The 18,588-nt window shown below is 32.1% G+C and overlaps 2 protein-coding genes across 2 annotated transcripts; both read left to right on the forward strand.

Moving 5' to 3' along the window:
• The first annotated feature begins 2,093 nt into the window (after window positions 1-2,093).
• Gasp (Chitin binding Peritrophin-A domain-containing protein Gasp) lies at window positions 2,094-12,538 on the forward strand. The gene is made up of 4 exons (XM_018451503.1): window positions 2,094-2,263; window positions 5,240-5,641; window positions 6,776-6,989; window positions 12,235-12,538. The coding sequence occupies exons 1-4, from the start codon at window positions 2,224-2,226 to the stop codon at window positions 12,293-12,295; spliced, it is 717 nt and encodes a 238-aa protein (XP_018307005.1). The 5' UTR covers window positions 2,094-2,223; the 3' UTR covers window positions 12,296-12,538.
• Window positions 12,539-15,384: 2,846 nt separating this feature from the next.
• dare (NADPH:adrenodoxin oxidoreductase, mitochondrial) lies at window positions 15,385-18,091 on the forward strand. Its single transcript, XM_018448590.1, has 5 exons — window positions 15,385-15,433; window positions 15,569-15,904; window positions 16,125-16,343; window positions 16,774-16,989; window positions 17,155-18,091. The coding sequence occupies exons 2-5, from the start codon at window positions 15,779-15,781 to the stop codon at window positions 18,013-18,015; spliced, it is 1,422 nt and encodes a 473-aa protein (XP_018304092.1). The 5' UTR covers window positions 15,385-15,433; window positions 15,569-15,778; the 3' UTR covers window positions 18,016-18,091.
• Window positions 18,092-18,588: the final 497 nt, after the last annotated feature.

Here is an 18,588-nt window from a genome sequence, read left to right on the forward strand (position 1 = left end):
AAAGATATCGTATCAATATATTACAAGATGCATGCGCAGAAACTGAATTTTAATTTTAAGACAACATTACAATAAGAAGTAAAAGAGATAAAAAGAGTTTAAAAAGGATAATATTTATTTAGGAAAGGAAAACTAGATTTAACCAAGAAGGTAGAATCAAGCAAAAAGGAGAGCTGAATGTGGATGAATTTCTACTTTCGTGCACGCGATGTTAATGTAAATTCCAAACTTTTACTCCTGTCTTGGCGGGAATGATTATATACCAATTGTGACGAAAACATCTAAACACTGTACACCTTACTTTCAATCAAAGAGATTTATTTGTATATATTTTTTTTTTAAATTTATTGTTTAATCACTAATCATTCAGCACAAAAAAATTTCAGGATATGTGACATAACGCTTAAAAGAGAAAAAAAATTACTTTTTGTCAAAAAGTATACCTAATTTATCTTTTTATAAAATTAAGACACTTCTAACAATATTAGCTCTAATCAAGAATTATCGTTTTCAAAAAAATACCTCGCCTCTGGTACGTAATTTATATTATATCAATGTAGTGTCTGGAAAACATTAAGAGAGTATAATCGGATGACTGTGTGTATCTTCTTATAACGGACTTATGTATCGCGCCGCCTCGAACGAGATCCTGAAGAGGGTGGTGTCTTGGTAGGATGACTCACGCGACTGGGAGCACGACGCACGACCTTCGTGCTACCCCGTTATTTTGTATCGCGCCGCAGACTGCCGTGATCTTACGATTATCATTGTAGCCACGTATCACAGTCGCGTATGTATAATAATTATTATTATAGCCACGCCGACTGCGCGGTATTCTGCAAATCGCACGACCATGGCCAGTCGACTCACGCCGACTGCGTACGAAAGCAATTCGACGAATTTATCGATATGCAAACGTGTCCCTCACAGTCTTCACAGATAATTAATGTATATTACGTATAAAAATAAAATTCTTTGCTCTGCTTCGTTCCTGTAAATAACGACCTAAATCTCTTAAATTAGTGTACAAAAAGGTTTTTCGAAGATTCTCTGAAATATTAATATAAATGTGATATATCTCGAGATAAATCTCTGTAATCTTTCTCTCAAGAAATAAAGATTTGGACTAAAATGATATTTTATGACGGCGAAACAAACAAAAACTTTTCGACTTCATCTTCCTTTCATTCAAAAAGAACAATCGTGGTCGATCTCTCTTTTTTCGCACAAAAAGAAATCTCGAGAAGAATAAAGTTTATTAAAAATCGCGAAACGTTATTTTTATGTATATTTGATATAATCGATGCAAAAACCAACTAAGCATTTAAACCTAAGTGGTCCCACAACTGGCGGCAGATAATGCGGATAGGAAAAATAAATACACCCGTAGACATTAAGAACTGAAAGTTATTTCAGCGATTTGAGGATTCACCAGCGAAAGAACAGATGTCGAGAAACTTCGAACGACATTTCCAGGAGAAAGGAAACGAGAATTTATTTCAGTAACAGATTCGATATTACAGCTAGGGCGTCAAATAAAAAAAACTCTGAATCTCTCTCTCTCTCTCTCGATTCTCTGAAACTTCAGTTTAAATTTAAAATAAAATAAGTTCTTATTCAATTTCAGATGGTTTCATTGTATATAAAATATGTTTTTTCATCGGATTTTAAAAAATCTGTTCGCCTGGTGATTATCATTATTACTTTTTTTTATGCGACGTTATTTCGTTCATTCAAGAATTTGAACAAGATAGTTAAAGTTGACGAGAATAAAAATATGTCGAATACTCATTGTGATATTTCGTTTTACAAATCTTCCTTATGATAAAGAGAAAGAGGAAAAGAGTAAGAAATAGGGAGATGAAAAAGAGGGATACCATTATAGAGGGAAGAAAGACAGAAAGTCTCAAAGTGAGAGACGAGAAAAAGAGAGAGGAAAGAGAGAGAAAGGGAGGGAGAGAGACAGAGAAATGTGAGAAAAGTAGAGGTGCACCTCTTCTCGAAGTGTCCGAAGGAGGAGGTGGTAGCCATAAAAAGAAGGAGGAGAGAGACCTATGACACGTGACCAATGACTTATATAAAGGTGGTGAACGACAGAGCCCAAACACAGAGTTCTATCTCTCAACGCAGCGGAGGCGGTGTCCTTAAAAGTGCCTGTAGAATTTTTTTTCTGTTAATTTTTCGTTTGCCTCTGCGTCACACATTCAACTTTTTCGTTGAACCATGAGGACGTACTTCGTGATAGCCGCCATACTGATCGCCGGTACGTAAATACAGACCAACCATCATCGGGGGGGATTAAGTTAAGGATGGTGAAGTTAAGATGGGCCGGTTAAATACGGAAGATCGCGAGTGAGACGCGATACTCATCGAACAATAAGAAAGTGGAGACTGCATCGTTAGTGTGTGAAACATACGCGTGTGGTAGAGTAGAGCAGTGCGCCCTACGTGCGTCGAGAGCAGGATATAATCAGGACCGAGTTCTGCGCTGCATCGAAGGACTCGCAAAAATAATCCTTGGAATTAATCTCTCTTCCGAAAACACGATCGTTCGATTCATGTTCACGCGGTTGCATGTGCAAGTTTTCGATTTACGAATGACATCTCTCTCTCTCTTTTTCTATCTCCTTCTTCCTCCCTTCCTTTCTCTCTTCCTTTTAGTCTCTTTATCGTAATTCATTAACTTAAATCATTATTCATTAATTATTAATTTATCATTATTTTATTTCCTTGTAATCAAATTTATCATTTAAATTAACGATATCAATACATATTTTTAAAAACAAACAAAAAAATTTATATAGCCTTAAAAGATTGAAAGATATAAAAGTTGTATGTAAATACCACCTTTAAAGCTAAAATAACATATCTTCAAGTGTACCAAATTAAAATTTTTTAATAAAAAAATGTTTTTTATTCATATAATTGTATTAAACAGATAATAAGTCCACTTTTTGCTTATATATATTTCTAAAAATACAAAAAAAATACAAGAAATAAAACGCAATTATGTAGATATTTAATAATTTAATCAAGTCGCAATCATAATTGTATGCTTATAATTATAGTTCTATTCCTCACAAAACCTAATAAAGACATATTTTCTAAGATAACTGTATCAATATCTCTCAAAATATTTTAAATGAATTATTTGGAATTCTCTTTATGAATTAAATAATATTATAATTCTTTTGAAAAAATATATATTGCACATTAAAATTGCAAACATGTTTTTTTAGCAAGCTTTTTAACTGCATCTAAAAGTTTCTTCGCGTTAATTAAGCAGTTAATTAATAATTAAAAATCGCCTCTAGTCTAAAAAATTTTCAACGCTTTCTTGCTATCGCGGCATAACCTTGGCCTAGATCTTGACCCTCCTTTTTGTTCCTTTTTTGCTAAAAAAAATTCAAGGATATAATTAATCACGGTAAAAATTATTTATAAAGCTTCCCTTGATAATATAAATTAATATCAAATTTTCAATATTAATTTTCTATAAGTATAATCAAATGTGTCAAAAGACTGAATTTAATGCAAAAAAAAATTTTTTTAATTCCAATATTTAATTAGCTGGTTGCTGTATATAAACTATGTATATATAAACTACTACAGATCTATAGCATAAAAAAATAAGAATTTCTATATGCAAAGGTTAATTAAGTCGCACAATTATTAAGAGGAAAATTGTACGTAATCCTTCAGTGAAAACGTGATATTACTGAAGAAACTTATATTAAAACCTTATATGTTAGAAATGTTCTTTCATAAAACTGAAATTTTCTCTTATTACATTTCAAGTAAATGTATGTGATGAAATAATTAATAACTGAAGTATGTAATTGATTATTACGTATCATACATTAAACTCTCACGTAAAACACATTTATAATGAAATTATCTTAGCTAATATCACAGAAAAAGAAAGAGAGAGTAAAGAGAGAGAAAGAGAAAAAATATATGACGGAAAATGAACGGAAAAGAAATTAAAAAATAATTTAAAAAAAATTTTCCAGTAAAAATTTACATTTTTTTTATACATATATTTTTGAACATTTTTTTTATTTATATTGGGTTTCATGGCTTTATTATAACAGAACCAACTCGATGTCATCTTCTCATTTAATGTTATGGAACGTATTATCAATCCTCGTCTAATTGTAGAATTTCGATTTTTAACATACAAACCATCTTAACATTTAAATCGGTATTTTATATAATTATTACATATTTTAAACAAGTAATTATATAACGACCTAATACCGCATATTTTACAAAACAAGTCGAATGAAACTGGGACGAGGCGAGGGGGGGGCCTTGTCTGCGGTCCCCTGGCTGACGAATATTTCGAAGTCGCTTTCGGTGGCGAGACCGGTCCCTTGGAAAACGAAAGTGACCACAACTTCACGCAGACGCATTCGTATACAGATTCGCACTGAATTCGCAATGCGAACCGGGTGAACGGGATGCTGGGAGGGCCCAGTCACGAGCGGCTGCGGCCGGGGCCTGGCCGCGGGCCCAAAGTGAAAGCGCCCGGCGAAAGTTACCGTCCCGCACAGTTCCTTACATAAGACATTTTAACTTATTCAGGCGTCTTATGCCGCGTGTGCGCATAGAAAAGAAAGAGGCGTAATTAAACACAATTAACCGGTATATACGCGATATTTCTCGAAAAGGGCTTTATCTATCTACCCTCCAATTTTATTCTCGTAATATCGATGTTTCCTGCTGCTGCGCCCGCTATTTTTTCGCGAATGTTGCTTAAAAGGGGGAATGGAAAGAGGAAACCGGAATGAAGGCTCTTTCATGGCCGGGAGTTAATTTTAGCCTGCGATTTTCTACGGAGAACGGTATTATCGAACTAAAGGCGGGGTCACTTTTAACTGCGATCCAAGAAACGACGTGGCAAAACATGGATACGAAAGTAAAAGGATGTTTTTATTTCCTAGATAGAAATACAGGAAAATAATCTTTTATGTATTTTACCTGCGAATTTAAAGAAAAATATAGTATATATATATTTTCGATACACAACATTTCCTTTTTCATTTGTAGACACTACAATCGAAGATAAGCATATTTATTCTAAGAGAGAATTATTATTGTATCTTGATCTTTATGAGAAGTATAATTACGATACAAACTACGATTTGTCTTTAGAGTATCGATTAATCAAAATTTAATACAAAGAACCTCGAAAATACGCCGAACTCGACATGCAATTTTTGCTTGATCATTTCAGGAACGAGCGGTCAGGAGTCCTTCAAATGTCCGGATGACTTCGGGTTCTATCCTCATCACATATCGTGCGACAAGTATTGGAAATGCGATAGCAACGTGGGGGAACTGAAGACGTGCGGCAACGGTCTGGCATTTGACGCCAGCGACAACAAGTTCCTCACCGAGAACTGCGATTATCTGCACAATGTAGACTGCGGCGAACGCACGCAGCTCGAACCGCCTGTCAGCACGCCGCACTGCGCCCGCCTTTACGGTATTTTCCCTGATGAGAAGAAGTGCGACGTTTTCTGGAACTGTTGGAATGGCGAGGCCTCCCGCTATCAGTGCAGTCCTGGACTGGCCTATGACCGTGAAGCCAGGGTGTGCATGTGGGCCGACCAAGTGCCCGAATGCAGAAACGAAGGTATCGATCTCGCTGATCACAAGTCTATCTTAATCTTAAAGTGACTGTATCAACATTACAGATGAAAAAATACTCCGAATTGGCTACATAGATTGTAAAATCGTTTTACAATTAAAATATGCACAAAAAAGTGCCGGACAATGTAACGAGAAAATTGAAAGTTAAAAAATTACATTTAGTATTATCGCAATTTTTTAACTTTTTTAAATTTTCTTGTTAAATCGACTACCCTTAATTTTTTGGGGCGTATTTTAATTTTGTAAAAGGATTTTACATTCTGTTCAGCAAATTCGGAATACTTTTTACTTGTAATGTTGATAATTCTGTCACTTTACGATCCTCTACTTAAGTTCAGATGCAAATTGCATAGTTAAATCGTTCGACCGATTCCTTAATGTCCGAGGACAATTAATGTTAGAAGTTAAGACAATTTAGATGAAGTCGAATGAGAATAATATTTCATAATCAAGCATATTATCCAAATCATCAAAGATAATAATTCTTTTATCATATAACATCATCTATACAGAGTTCGTCCCTATAGATTCACATACCTAGTTTCTTTTGGAAGACCCTTGATATTTATTGTTGCACTTCTTTTCCTATTTTTAACATAGATATTTCAATTTCTTCTCTAATACTGATATCGAATCGAATATTATAATGTAAACTTGAATGGATTTCTGATCCAGTCACGCAAGAATTTGTCACGGGCGATTTGACGCAGATAATAGGACATAAAACGTGCAGTCGATCTCACCTCTCTACTTCGAGACATATAACTCACAAATTCTTCTACTTCCTTTCTATTCACCTCGTTAACTTTACAATTTTTCCTCCTAACTACTCTATTTTTCTCTTTTACCTATAAAAATAAGATAAAAACTATATCATTTTTTCTATCACATTATATATATTGTATATTTAACTTTTTAAAAATTAAACAACTATTATATTAAAATTTAAAACATATCTCTTCATCTCTTATATTTTATATCCTCTTATATGTAAATATGTCTCGTATTCTGCTTTCGTTTGCCAAAGATTGATCAGTATCGCAATTACGAAGAAATACGATGCCTTTCTCTCTTTCTCTGTCGCTCGTATTACATATCTATTTATTGCATTATGCAGAGGTCGCCGGAGGTTTCACGTGTCCGGCTGCGGGAGAAGTGAGCGGTGCATCCGGCAGCTTCAGCAGACACGCCCATCCGGAGGATTGCAGAAAGTACTACATATGCCTTGAAGGCATCGCCAGGGAATATGGTTGCCCGATTGGCACAGTTTTCAAGATTGGCGACGCCGACGGCAGTGGCGCTTGCGAGGACCCCGAGGATGTTCCCGGATGGTGAGTATTGCCTTATACACGTAATACAATTGTCCCGAAATTACCATATCTCCAATTGTGCAAGAATGAATAAACTACGAAATTGCAGAACGATCAAAAAATTTTGAAAAAATGGAAAGAAAACAGTTTTTAAGATATTAAATGGGATAGAAGATAGAATTTTAGAAGAATGTTAGAATGGTATTGCTTACTCCATTTTTAAACGATCTTTCTCTTTTTTTATAAATTATTTAATTCATTCTTGGGCAAGAGCATAGTCGATTTTCAAAATGATTATTATATGGTATCATTTGAATTCTAATCTAAGACCACGCAGTCAAATGTGTCATAAATGGATGAATATATCTATCAGAATATTCTTTACTTTCAATTTCGCGCCGTTATGAATATTAATGAATGACAATCAGAAGAATCAGAAAATTCAAGGTCTCATCTGCTTAAAAATTTATACGATCGCTATAAGAATCGTAAGAGCAAAGCTCAATGCAAAAAAATAATCATAAATTGATTAATGTAAAAATTTAAAAAAAAAAAGTTAAAATACACAGAAAAAACGATTTCGTTAAAATTTTATTTAAAAATTTAGTTAGATACATTTGAAAGTAATTTTGTTGGATTATCAAATAATAATAACGTAAATCTCAAGATGAGCAATGTGACAAAAAGTTTTGACATTCTAGCAAATAGTTTAAACGTCCTACATAATTATTTTAATGGTTCGATAAAATTATTCTGAAATATGTATCTAACTAAATTTTTAAATACTTCAGATACGTTTCTTTCTGTAAACATATGTAAAATGCGAAAAAGAATTTTCTTGAGTACAATGAAGGATTTCTTAAATTTTTTTTTTAACTTATTTGAATTTTTCTGTTCTAATATTTCCATTTCTAAGTTTTTAATCGATCAACTTTTTGTACTTTTAAATCTCGTAAAAAATTTTCTACCATATTGTTTTTATGTCAAAACAAAGACTGAATTAAATGACTATAAAATTAATAGAGCAATCTGCGGAGAAATGTATGTTACAAAAGTGCGAAAATGGCGTTAACGATGCATTGTGTAACAAATAATTGTAGGCGCGTTATAAAAATGTTCAAATTCGATTATCTCAGTAATTATAGTCATCTGATGAGAACATCGAGCTATCTTGAATGAAGTCGTGTTTAAGACGACTTTCGAGAAGAAATTGCATTCGCGGATAATGTAATTAAGAAGATATTTGCGTTACAACATACTTTCGCGATAGTTAATGACGTTTTACGTAACTACTGTAAAAAATAATAATGGAAATTTGATGCAACAAATCGTGCATTTAAAAATTGAAAAGTCGCATCATGAAGTAATTTCTATCTGTGAAAGTTGATCTTTTCTCAAATATTGAGTGCTTAATCGTAAATTAGCAAACAATTGTTCATATAATGATTTAATTAATACTAATATTAATATTTATATTTCTCAATGATCTTCTAACATGTGGCTAACGTATATGTTAACTATCTCAGTGTTCTAATATCGTATTATAATATTAGCAGCCCCCATTATAGATTGCCCAGAAAAAATATATTAAAATTATTTCTTTCTATATATATATATATAATTTTTTATTTATATTTATTTAAAGAATATATATATTAAATTGAAATTAGAATCAATATCAATATGACTCTAATCTGGCAATCTACGCGACAAATCGAAGTGCTAAATATTTAATCATGAAAATTTGCACATGTGTACATACACCTAAACAAGACGACAAGAAAAGATTTTTCTTGCTACGTAATATTTTAAAAAGGAAAGAAAAGACGATAATTCTAAGACACTCGTTTGCAAATTTTCATGACTACTTGCAAGAATGGCTACCCTATGTGTATACGCATGTGCATCTCGTCCGCAAAATAACGGCAAGCGCACGCAGTAACAGTACGCAGTAGTGCGCACCGAGCATGTCCTGACCCCCGGGTTTTTCTCGGTTTTGCTCCACAGTGAGGATTACTATGGTGACCTGGATCTGAAGAGCATCCGGAAGAGCAGGTATCCAGAGTGAGCCCAGAAAGCCGAACCAGGCCCTCAAACCTAGGCCCACAACAGTAGGAGGGCCCACGAGGCCCTCACCCATCCAGGAATAAATCCTGATTTATTTCGCTCTTTCTCCTTCCATCCCTTCACTTTTTCACACCCTCTTTTCCTTTTTTTCTTTTTCTGTTTCTTTTTTTCTTTCTATTTCTCTTTTCTCTTTATACATCTCCCTCCCCCCTTCTCTCTCTCTCTCTCTCTCTCTCTCTCTCTCTCTCTCTCTCTCTGTTATTACCATTTAATTTTATCGAATTCTATTGTTTAACGCAAGTTATTAGTGCGAAATCTAGATTATAAATTAAGCACTCTTTTTTATAAAGAATAGTGATCTTTTATTATAATATATAATTCTGAGAGTCATATATTTATATATTTTATAGTTTAAAAATTCAGAAAAAAAATTGTGCTCCATTTTTAATATAACATAAAATATTAAACGTGTCCTAAATAAAAAATTTAATTTTTCTTTAAGTTTATAATTTTATTTTAATCCTCTATGATTCAATAATAAAAATATTGACTTATTGAAATCCTCTTATATCTTCTGTACCTTCTATATAATACTCTACCTCTTTGATTTATTTAAATTTATATCGATTTTATGATATAATAAATTATATAAAAGTCAATTTCTTCCTTCCTGTTCTTTTTATCTCTGGTTCTCTTTCTCTATTTCTGTTACTGTTTCATATCCTCTTCTTATTTCTTCTATATTTTTCACTTCTTTTTTTCTTTCCTTCTTTTATCACGCATAAACATACATTCGCATACACATACACAATTGAAAAAATGCAGCCCCGATTACATAAAGATTTCTCCGGAGAAGAAGTAAACAGCGGCCCACGAGGATCGATCTCGAAGCGAAATCTCAAAGCAAATCCCGCGAGATTCTGAGAGGACAAGAAATGCGCGATCGAGCTGTTATAAATATTTTTGTGAAATTCTCTCTCGTCGCCCTAATTACGCGTCATCATATAATTGTCCTATAGTTTCTTTTTCTATAATTATAGAAGGGAACACATACACGATTAATTAGTGTGACGAGTAATTACTCGAGAATTCACTAAAATTCTTTATTCACTTGTATATCACATTTTGCAATATAGTAATACGAGTGATCGCTATTAAAAATCTAATGTAATTTTTATCAGAACAAATTTTTGAAAAACTGACAAAATGTCTCAAAATTAATATAATTATTCTGTTATAATTTTCTAATGTGCACAGAATTAATTATAGTTTATAATATTTAAGAATTCCCCTTAGGTTTAACAAAATTAAATTTAAATTTTTCATTGTTGCTGATACAATGTTTAATTGATAATAATTAACATTGATATAGCATAAAATTTCTCGGAAAATTTCCTGATAAATGCTCAAAAGATTGATGTTCCACAAAATTTATGTAAATTGTGACGCCTCATCGGCGATTTCTTTTAATCAATTTCTCTTTTAATAAATAAAAAATTAATCCTCTCTTAACTGTTTCTAATCTATCTGCTATTTACACTCTGAACTATTTCTAATATCCTACCTATCTTTCTCCTGTCTTTTTTCCCTTTTTTTCGTTAAAATGAGAATAGGAATTGAAATCTTCTAATTTCGCAGTAACAAAAACGCGACAATTGAGGGGATCATTTTTGCAAAATTGTAAATTTTCTAAAAATATATGAATATTATATTTTAATTATTTTTACGATCATCTTGTCATTTACTGATTTATTTTAATTAATGTACATAGTATTAATTCTTCTTTAAATAATATATATAATTACAAAGATGATCGATAAAATGTGTTTCCTGAAAATTATTATTGTTGCAGAACACATGCATGAATTTTGTAAAAATTGTTCTCGATAGAGAAGTAAGACAATTAAAAAAACTAAATTTAACGAAATTACACAGATTTTAATTCCTGAATGAGACACGGAATAATAAAAAAAAAGTGGAAAAATATCATTTACATCGCGCATGACATCGAAATCTATCAGATTCGCGTAGTTAACAATCCACGATGTGATCCATATATGTGATCTATACAATTCAGAAATCTTTTCGACTCTAATAACTACTTAGTAAGCAAAATCGGCTGGTTTGTCGTGTATCTTTAAATAAGACGAAAACTTCATTCAATAAAAAAGAAAAAATTCTTGGAAGACTTCGACTTGTATTTTCACCGCATATTTAATGTTAATGTTAAAATTTTATTTATAACATATAATTATAATATATAATTCCGTGACCCCGTTTGTAATATTAAAACGATTTGATTCTAAGATCTAATTATATTAATATTAAAATTGCACACACAGATTTCTAAAAGCTATTTATTTAATGCTAATGCTGCATTATGTATATGTATAAAAAAAAAATTAGATAGCCACGTTTGATATTAAATGTGTGGTGAGAATATAAGCAATTTTTCTATCTATTTACCCTATAAATCCCTGTATTTCCTAATCCACCTTTATCGATCATTGACACATTTCTCCATTTGTAATTTTTAATATATTTAATAGTTTCTTAGCACATTCTCTGTGTAGTCACCTATTGCATGAAACTATTACCTAATGATGTACATAATTTAATTGTAACGTAATATAAATATATCAATCGCAGCCTGAAAATCTTAACTTAAGCTTAAAAATTGGCATGTGTCGAATCTGTATATATCGAATTAACTTTGATTATAATTGAAGCGTCGTTTGAAGGAAATATATATTATATTTCATGAAAGAACCTTGTTTGTATCAGATGTATATAATGTCTCATGTATATATTGTATTTCAACTTTGACGAATTACGAATTTTTCTTATTTGCTTCAATAAAAAAAAAATATAATTGCAAATTAAAATTTACAAGATCACGCCCGATATTGCAGGAAGCGGAAAATTAGGAACGTCAATCAAATTAGCTAAAATTAATTAAAACCATTATTAGTTTTCTTTCTTTTTGCGAAGTTAGGTTTTTTTTTATATAATATGATGATTAATTCTGCGACTTCTGGAATTACTCAGATCAAATAAAAAATAACAAAATCAATGTATAGTTTCACGAGAAAGACTCACATAAAAAATTATTATTTAAATCGTACTTCAAAGACGGTGAATCTTAAAGTAATCATACGTTACGATCAAATCACACGGAATATTTTCATGCATTTCTCAGCCAAGACTATTACGGTGACGTGGACCTGAAGGCCCTACGCAAGCTGGGCTACAGGAAATAGAAGCGTTTACATGCAAGCATTGCACTCACCGGCGATGAAAACTGCAGCGCATGCATTCGTCGCGGGAAGTCGACTGCAGAAAGTCAATCGTTGGCAGAAGGGAAGGGGAAGACGCAATCGCAAGAGAACAATCCTCCTGCAAATCATGTTCCATAAAATTACATTATTGTCACCGTATCGCCACATGTACATAAGCTAAATCGATTGCAAGACGTGAGAAAGTGCAGAAATACACGTTGAAAAAAAGATATATTTGTGTTTACAATTTTTTTGTTACCCTTGGATTCAGTATCTTCCAAAAAAAATTTTAGAAAGCATGTACTTAATTAACATAATATCATAATAGTTGCTTTCTCAATAATAACGTCATAACTCAAATATATGAATCCACATTTCTTTTCATTCTGACAAATAAGATCAAACTGAGTTTTTATCTATAATCTTGAGAGACTATGTGCTTTACTGAGTCTTATTAACTCATATCAAAAGTAATAATAAACCTGTATTATTACATGATAACTTTGTCATCAAAGTAAGCAAGTAGTAACATTATTATCCAACAAAATATAATTTTAAATATCACTAACATAAGTATCACTTTTGTGAAAATGGAAAGCAACTAATATATTACTTTATTTGATAAATAGAGTAAGTAATAAAATAATTTAAGATAATATAATAGCATATAAGATGAAATATAAATAAACAGCTAATCAATAAAATAATATATGTTTTTTCATCATAAGTAATTATGGAATTACATAGACAATACAAAGTGTTTTATTCTATTCTGCAACATTTCGATTCTTTTATTCTGGCAAGTACAAATTCGCGTTTAATTTTAATTCATACGATGACTGCAGTTATTAAGGGATATTCTAGTATTAGCACAAGTTATTAAAGCAATATTAGAGCCTTCTAATATATCCTCACATACCATGTTTACATAACAGATAACTCATTATAATGAACTGTGCTAATCAGATAATGATGACATATCTTCCACTGACACTATTCTCATTCCCAGGAAATTCCAAAGCACAAAGTAACACTGTTTTTCCGTCAAAGAAACACTTTCGAAACGATCGTTTCAGACAAATCCGGTGCTTCAAACTGTACCATAATTCACAAAACATAACAAGCGTCGCCATCTTGTGTCAAATTCTTATGAGTGGCTGACTTCTATGATAAAAGAATCGTTCGCGAATACATTTGTTTCTTATTCGAAACACGACTATCGAAACGACGATCACAAAACTTGCCAAACAGAAAAAAAGCACACGCGATAATTCTTTCAGATTATAACAAAAGATCATCTATATTATTTAAAATGCGAAGGATAGAAAAATAGACGTGTCTGCAACAACTGTCGGATCTGCATTTTGGATGAAACTATTAGCGCTTCCATGTGCATAAAACATCAACTACGTAGCCACGATATTATCGGCGGGTAACACACCCGCAGTATTCAATTTTAAAAAAATTACAAAAGACCGAAAAAATTATTCTAATATTAATAAATTAATTTTGTTGAGTTAAAAAATTTGTATTGTAAAAAAACTTGGCGCCGCTAGATCAAGTCAAGTTTGCTAGTGATGCCAAGTTTTTTTACGTTAAAAATTTTTTTATTTCAATTGGATACTCTTGTTTTCATGTATTTTTGTTTAAAAGTAATTATGCAACATTAGAATACACTTCAAACTTTTCCGATCATGTATCGTTAATTTAAGGTTTAATTTAGCAAAAACGAGCTAGAGGCCCTCCATCACTCCCGCCGATTTTATCGGCGGTCCCCTTTTCTTTGTAAATATACTCATTCGTAAAAATGGGCTACAAATAAATTTAGTAGTCCACTTTTGCAGTAAGTATATTTTAAATTTATTTTTTATTTTTCTATTTAATTATTTTATTGTATTTTTCGCTAATTATGATTAGCGAAATACGATAAAATCATATTGCATAACTTTTTTAATATTATCTTTTATTGTAATCCTTTATACATTCAGTAATACAATAATAATTGTTTACAATACAATGTACAATTATAAATGCTGTTCGAAATATAATAAAAATTATATTATAGGAGCGTAATTAACAAAATTTATTAAAGTAATTAAAAATTTATTAATGCGGGATTATATGAAAACGTCAAAAATACATATAATAATACAAATTTTTCTAAACTTTAATGAAATATTGAGAAAAGCGGAATGAAATACTAACAATAATTAGATCGTATTTATTATTAATTATTAATTTGCGAATATAAAATTTAATAATATCGCGATAAAAAGTCATTAATATATTTATAACAGCACGTTCAAGATAACTATCTCAATAATTTCATATCAAAATTCGGATCACTTCGGCCGACTAAAATATGACTACGCGTGACATTGTGGAAATTCTGTTTTCTCGCGAAAACAGTTATTACTTATCGTTTGAATAAAAATTTTGGCTGCAATGAGTGCTTGTGCAGTGAAAGGGTGCAAAAAAGTTACCGAAAAATGAAAGGGAAAACGGTAAAATTTTTTAGATTTCCAAAAGACGAAAAAATTGCTGCAAAGTGGGGTGAAGTATGCAGGAATGAAGTAAATGGATTATGGTAAAAATCATTAGTATTGTTGAATACAATGTTATAAACGAATTGTGACATCACAAATTTATACTTATCACTCATCATTCTCATAAAATTCACTTATCTTAATGTATTGACGCTACCATGATTTACTTCATTTTTAACCATTTGAATTTGCCGCGTAATGATGACGTAGTCTGGCTGCAATTCTCATTGGTTGTCTGGCGTTACGATGCGCAAGAGCATACCCTTGTCTTTATACCATGGGGTGCGTTTCAATACTCGACTCTATCAACTCCGAGTATCTTTTATCTTTGTTCTTCACCGAATGTTGAAGACAGTTGAACAAGGATAAAAGATACTCGGAGCTGATAGAGTCGAGTTTTGGAATGCACCCATGCGTGTCTCCAGATTCTGTGCAGCCCTAAAGTCACTAGATTAATCTAGTGACTTTATGCAGCCCCTACTAACAACCAATCGAGTTCATTTGGCCTGCAGGGGTGCGTTCCAAAGGCCTTTGTTAACTAGCCATTTTGTTGACTTGACGCGTCCAATGCCATGTGCGCACTTTGCAGAAATTAGAACTAACCTCAAAGTCGGAGACATGCTCCCGACTCGTTCAATTTTTATTTTCTGATAATTTTATACAATACTGTAATCGAACAGCAAATAACACGGACTAATAAATATTTCAGATCCATTGTATTTGCTTGTTTTATAGGAAGAGGAATAACCGATATTTTGCAATTTACTACATAGAACAGTGATTAAGATTTTGCTGGACTAAAATTTTCACGGATTGTTCTAATTCTAATAACAGAACAGCGTCCGAGAGCTCGACGATTTTTTCGAAACGTATCATAACAGTAAAACTCAGTTTTAAATCAACATTGCCATATATAAAGATGAGATACAACATTCTCAAGAGTTGTACTCGTTTATTATGTACTGTAGCACAACAATCCGTACCTCAGGTATGCATCGTTGGTGCAGGTCCAGCGGGCTTCTATGCAGCTCAGCAGTTACTGAGGGTAATAAAATGTGTATATAATACACATATACAAAATAGATTAATTATAATTAATAAGATACATGCATATTCCATATAATACTATAAGTATTTTGAATGTAATAAATAGAATAGTATAAGTATTTTGTATGTATATAAGAATTGTCTATTAAATAATTCTTATAAATATCCTATATAGAATAAGGAAATGAAAGTAAAATTTGTATGAAATTGATTAACAGGATTCAAGCAACTCAATAATCACCATTCTGGATAAACAACCAGTTCCCTTTGGTTTAATACGCTATGGGGTTGCTCCAGATCATCAGGATGTGAAGAACGTCCTCAATACATTTCACAAAATCGCAACCAATCCACGTGTTGAATTCCTGGGCAATGTTAGACTTGGCGTCAATATTGATGTCGACTACCTGCGAAATTTGTACGATGCTGTGTTATTGGTATGTTTGATATTCAAAATGAATTATTACTTAACTCTAATTGTCACTTAACTCAGGTAATTAACACTTTTATTTCTTGAATTCATCACCTTATTTGTGAGATATAAATAGCTTTGTTTATTTTAAATATAATGTTTTAATATATATATTGTAAATCACAATGAAAAAGGATTAACTTTTATAATCAGCAATTAAATTTATTTAAGTACTTTTGAACATATTATAAATTTTTGTAACTATATTTTACATTTTCATATTTTTATTTATTATATATAATAATTTAAATTAAATAAGAGTATTACAATTATTAATTTTTTAATAAGTGTCAAGTAATCATTATATCAATTCAAAATCTAATTGTTTATTCTAATTAGTATTAGTGTATGCTGAATCTTTGTAATTAATAATTACTTTTTGATTTTTATTCCAGGCTTATGGCGCTCAGGAAGATCGATTTCTCAATGTACCTGGTGAACATTTAAACAATGTAATATCAGCCCGACATTTTGTTGGTTGGTACAATGGACTGCCAGATGATAAAGGTCTGAAAATTAACTTAGATGTAGAAGAAGCAGTTATCATAGGTCAAGGCAATGTAGCCATAGATGTCGCGAGGATTCTTTTGACACCGGTCGACAAACTCAAGGTGATACCTAAATCTCTAACTAGCGTTTAATTTTAAATTAAGAATTTTTTATCAGAAAGGAATGTGGATATCGGCAAAATAACATAAGAATTCTAAAGATTAAATTATGATTTAAAAAATATTTTTTAATTTTGTGTGAATTGAAATCTCTCTTGATTATTTTAGAATACAGATATCACATCGTACGCCTTGGAAGCTTTAAGTCGCAGTAGAGTGCGAAAAGTCACCATGGTTGGACGAAGAGGACCTTTGCAGGCTGCATTTACAACCGCAGAACTGCGGGAAATTCTGAAGCTGCAAGATTGTAAAACTTTTTGGCGACAGCAAGACTTCGAAAACGTACAGACAATTGTACCGACTTTAGACAGACCCCGGAAACGATTAACGGAACTCATGCTGAAGTCTTTAGAAGAATCCAAGAATGACTTGGTGCACGCAAAAGAACTACATCAGATCTTCCTACGCAGTCCCGTCGAGTTTCATGGCAGTAAAGAATTACAGAGCATCAAATTTGTTATCAATCAGTTACGAGGAGAGACGATACAAAATCAGATAGCCGAGACAACTGACGAATTCGAAGAGATCCCATGCGGTCTGGCTCTACGCAGTATCGGTTATAAAACCGAGCAAATATATAAGAATATATCATATAATGCAAAGATGGGATGCTTGGAGAACATCAACGGTAAGATCGAAGGGAGAAACGGTGAGCGAGCACCTCTCTATGTCGCAGGATGGGCAGGAACTGGTCCAACTGGGGTCATTTTAACGACTATGAGAAATGCTTTCCAAGTTGCTAGATTAATATACAATGACTTGCCTTCTAATCCGAAAGCAGGCGACGCCAGACGCGAATTATGCTATGAGTTGTGCAATAAGAACTCAGTCCAGATTGTATCTTATGAAGACTGGTTGAAGATTGATCGCGTTGAACAACAGCGGGGCAAGCAGCTGGGGAAAGTACGGGAAAAGATAGTGAACGTGCATGAAATGCTGAGAATCGCTGAAAATCACATACATAGATGAAGGACCGATTTGATAGTGCATTTTTTTCAAAGACTTAAAGAATGCATTTAAAATTATATTTTGTGACTTGAAACGAGAGAGAGAGAGAGAGAGAGAGAGAGAGAGAGAGAGAGAGAGAGAGAGAAAGAGGAAGGTAAAAAGAGGAAGAGAGGATAGAGGAAAGATTTATTTTTCTCGAGTTTTGTTTCAACAAGCTCAATAAAACTGGGAAAGCTTTTATTGTGCACATTTTGCACACATCGCTAATTAGCCAATTTAATACAAAACATCAGTAAAGCAGTAAAAAATTACTATGCACCGACTGATGTGAGTGATGTGTGCAATCGAGAATATAGGCCACTGAGATCCTCTTATATTCTGATCAGTTATAATCGGATTTTATCTGCGAAATATATATTTTTTATATACTTTCACAATAATGTAGAGATTCAGAATATATCTGATTATGTCTGATCAGAGAGGCTCCAATACATAAATAATTTCCATTTATAATTATAAATAATTAATAAATGATCACATTATAGAGATATAATTTTTTATACAGATTTATACAGGGTGTAATATTATATGATT

The sequence above is a fragment of the Mycetomoellerius zeteki genome, unplaced genomic scaffold (assembly GCF_001594055.1).
Source record: "Mycetomoellerius zeteki isolate Tzet28-1 unplaced genomic scaffold, Tzet1.0 scaffold106, whole genome shotgun sequence".
Classification (NCBI taxonomy): Eukaryota; Metazoa; Arthropoda; class Insecta; order Hymenoptera; family Formicidae; genus Mycetomoellerius; species Mycetomoellerius zeteki.

Coding starts and splice junctions, on each gene's coding strand:
- dare (XM_018448590.1), top strand. CDS start 15,779: ATGAGATACAACATTCTCAAGAGTTGTACTCGTTTATTATGTACTGTA. Junction 16,344..16,773: donor TGTACGATGCTGTGTTATTG/GTATGTTTGATA, acceptor TTTTTATTCCAG/GCTTATGGCGCTCAGGAAGA. Junction 16,990..17,154: donor CACCGGTCGACAAACTCAAG/GTGATACCTAAA, acceptor TGATTATTTTAG/AATACAGATATCACATCGTA.
- Gasp (XM_018451503.1), top strand. CDS start 2,224: ATGAGGACGTACTTCGTGATAGCCGCCATACTGATCGCCG. Junction 5,642..6,775: donor GCCCGAATGCAGAAACGAAG/GTATCGATCTCG, acceptor TGCATTATGCAG/AGGTCGCCGGAGGTTTCACG. Junction 6,990..12,234: donor CCCGAGGATGTTCCCGGATG/GTGAGTATTGCC, acceptor TGCATTTCTCAG/CCAAGACTATTACGGTGACG.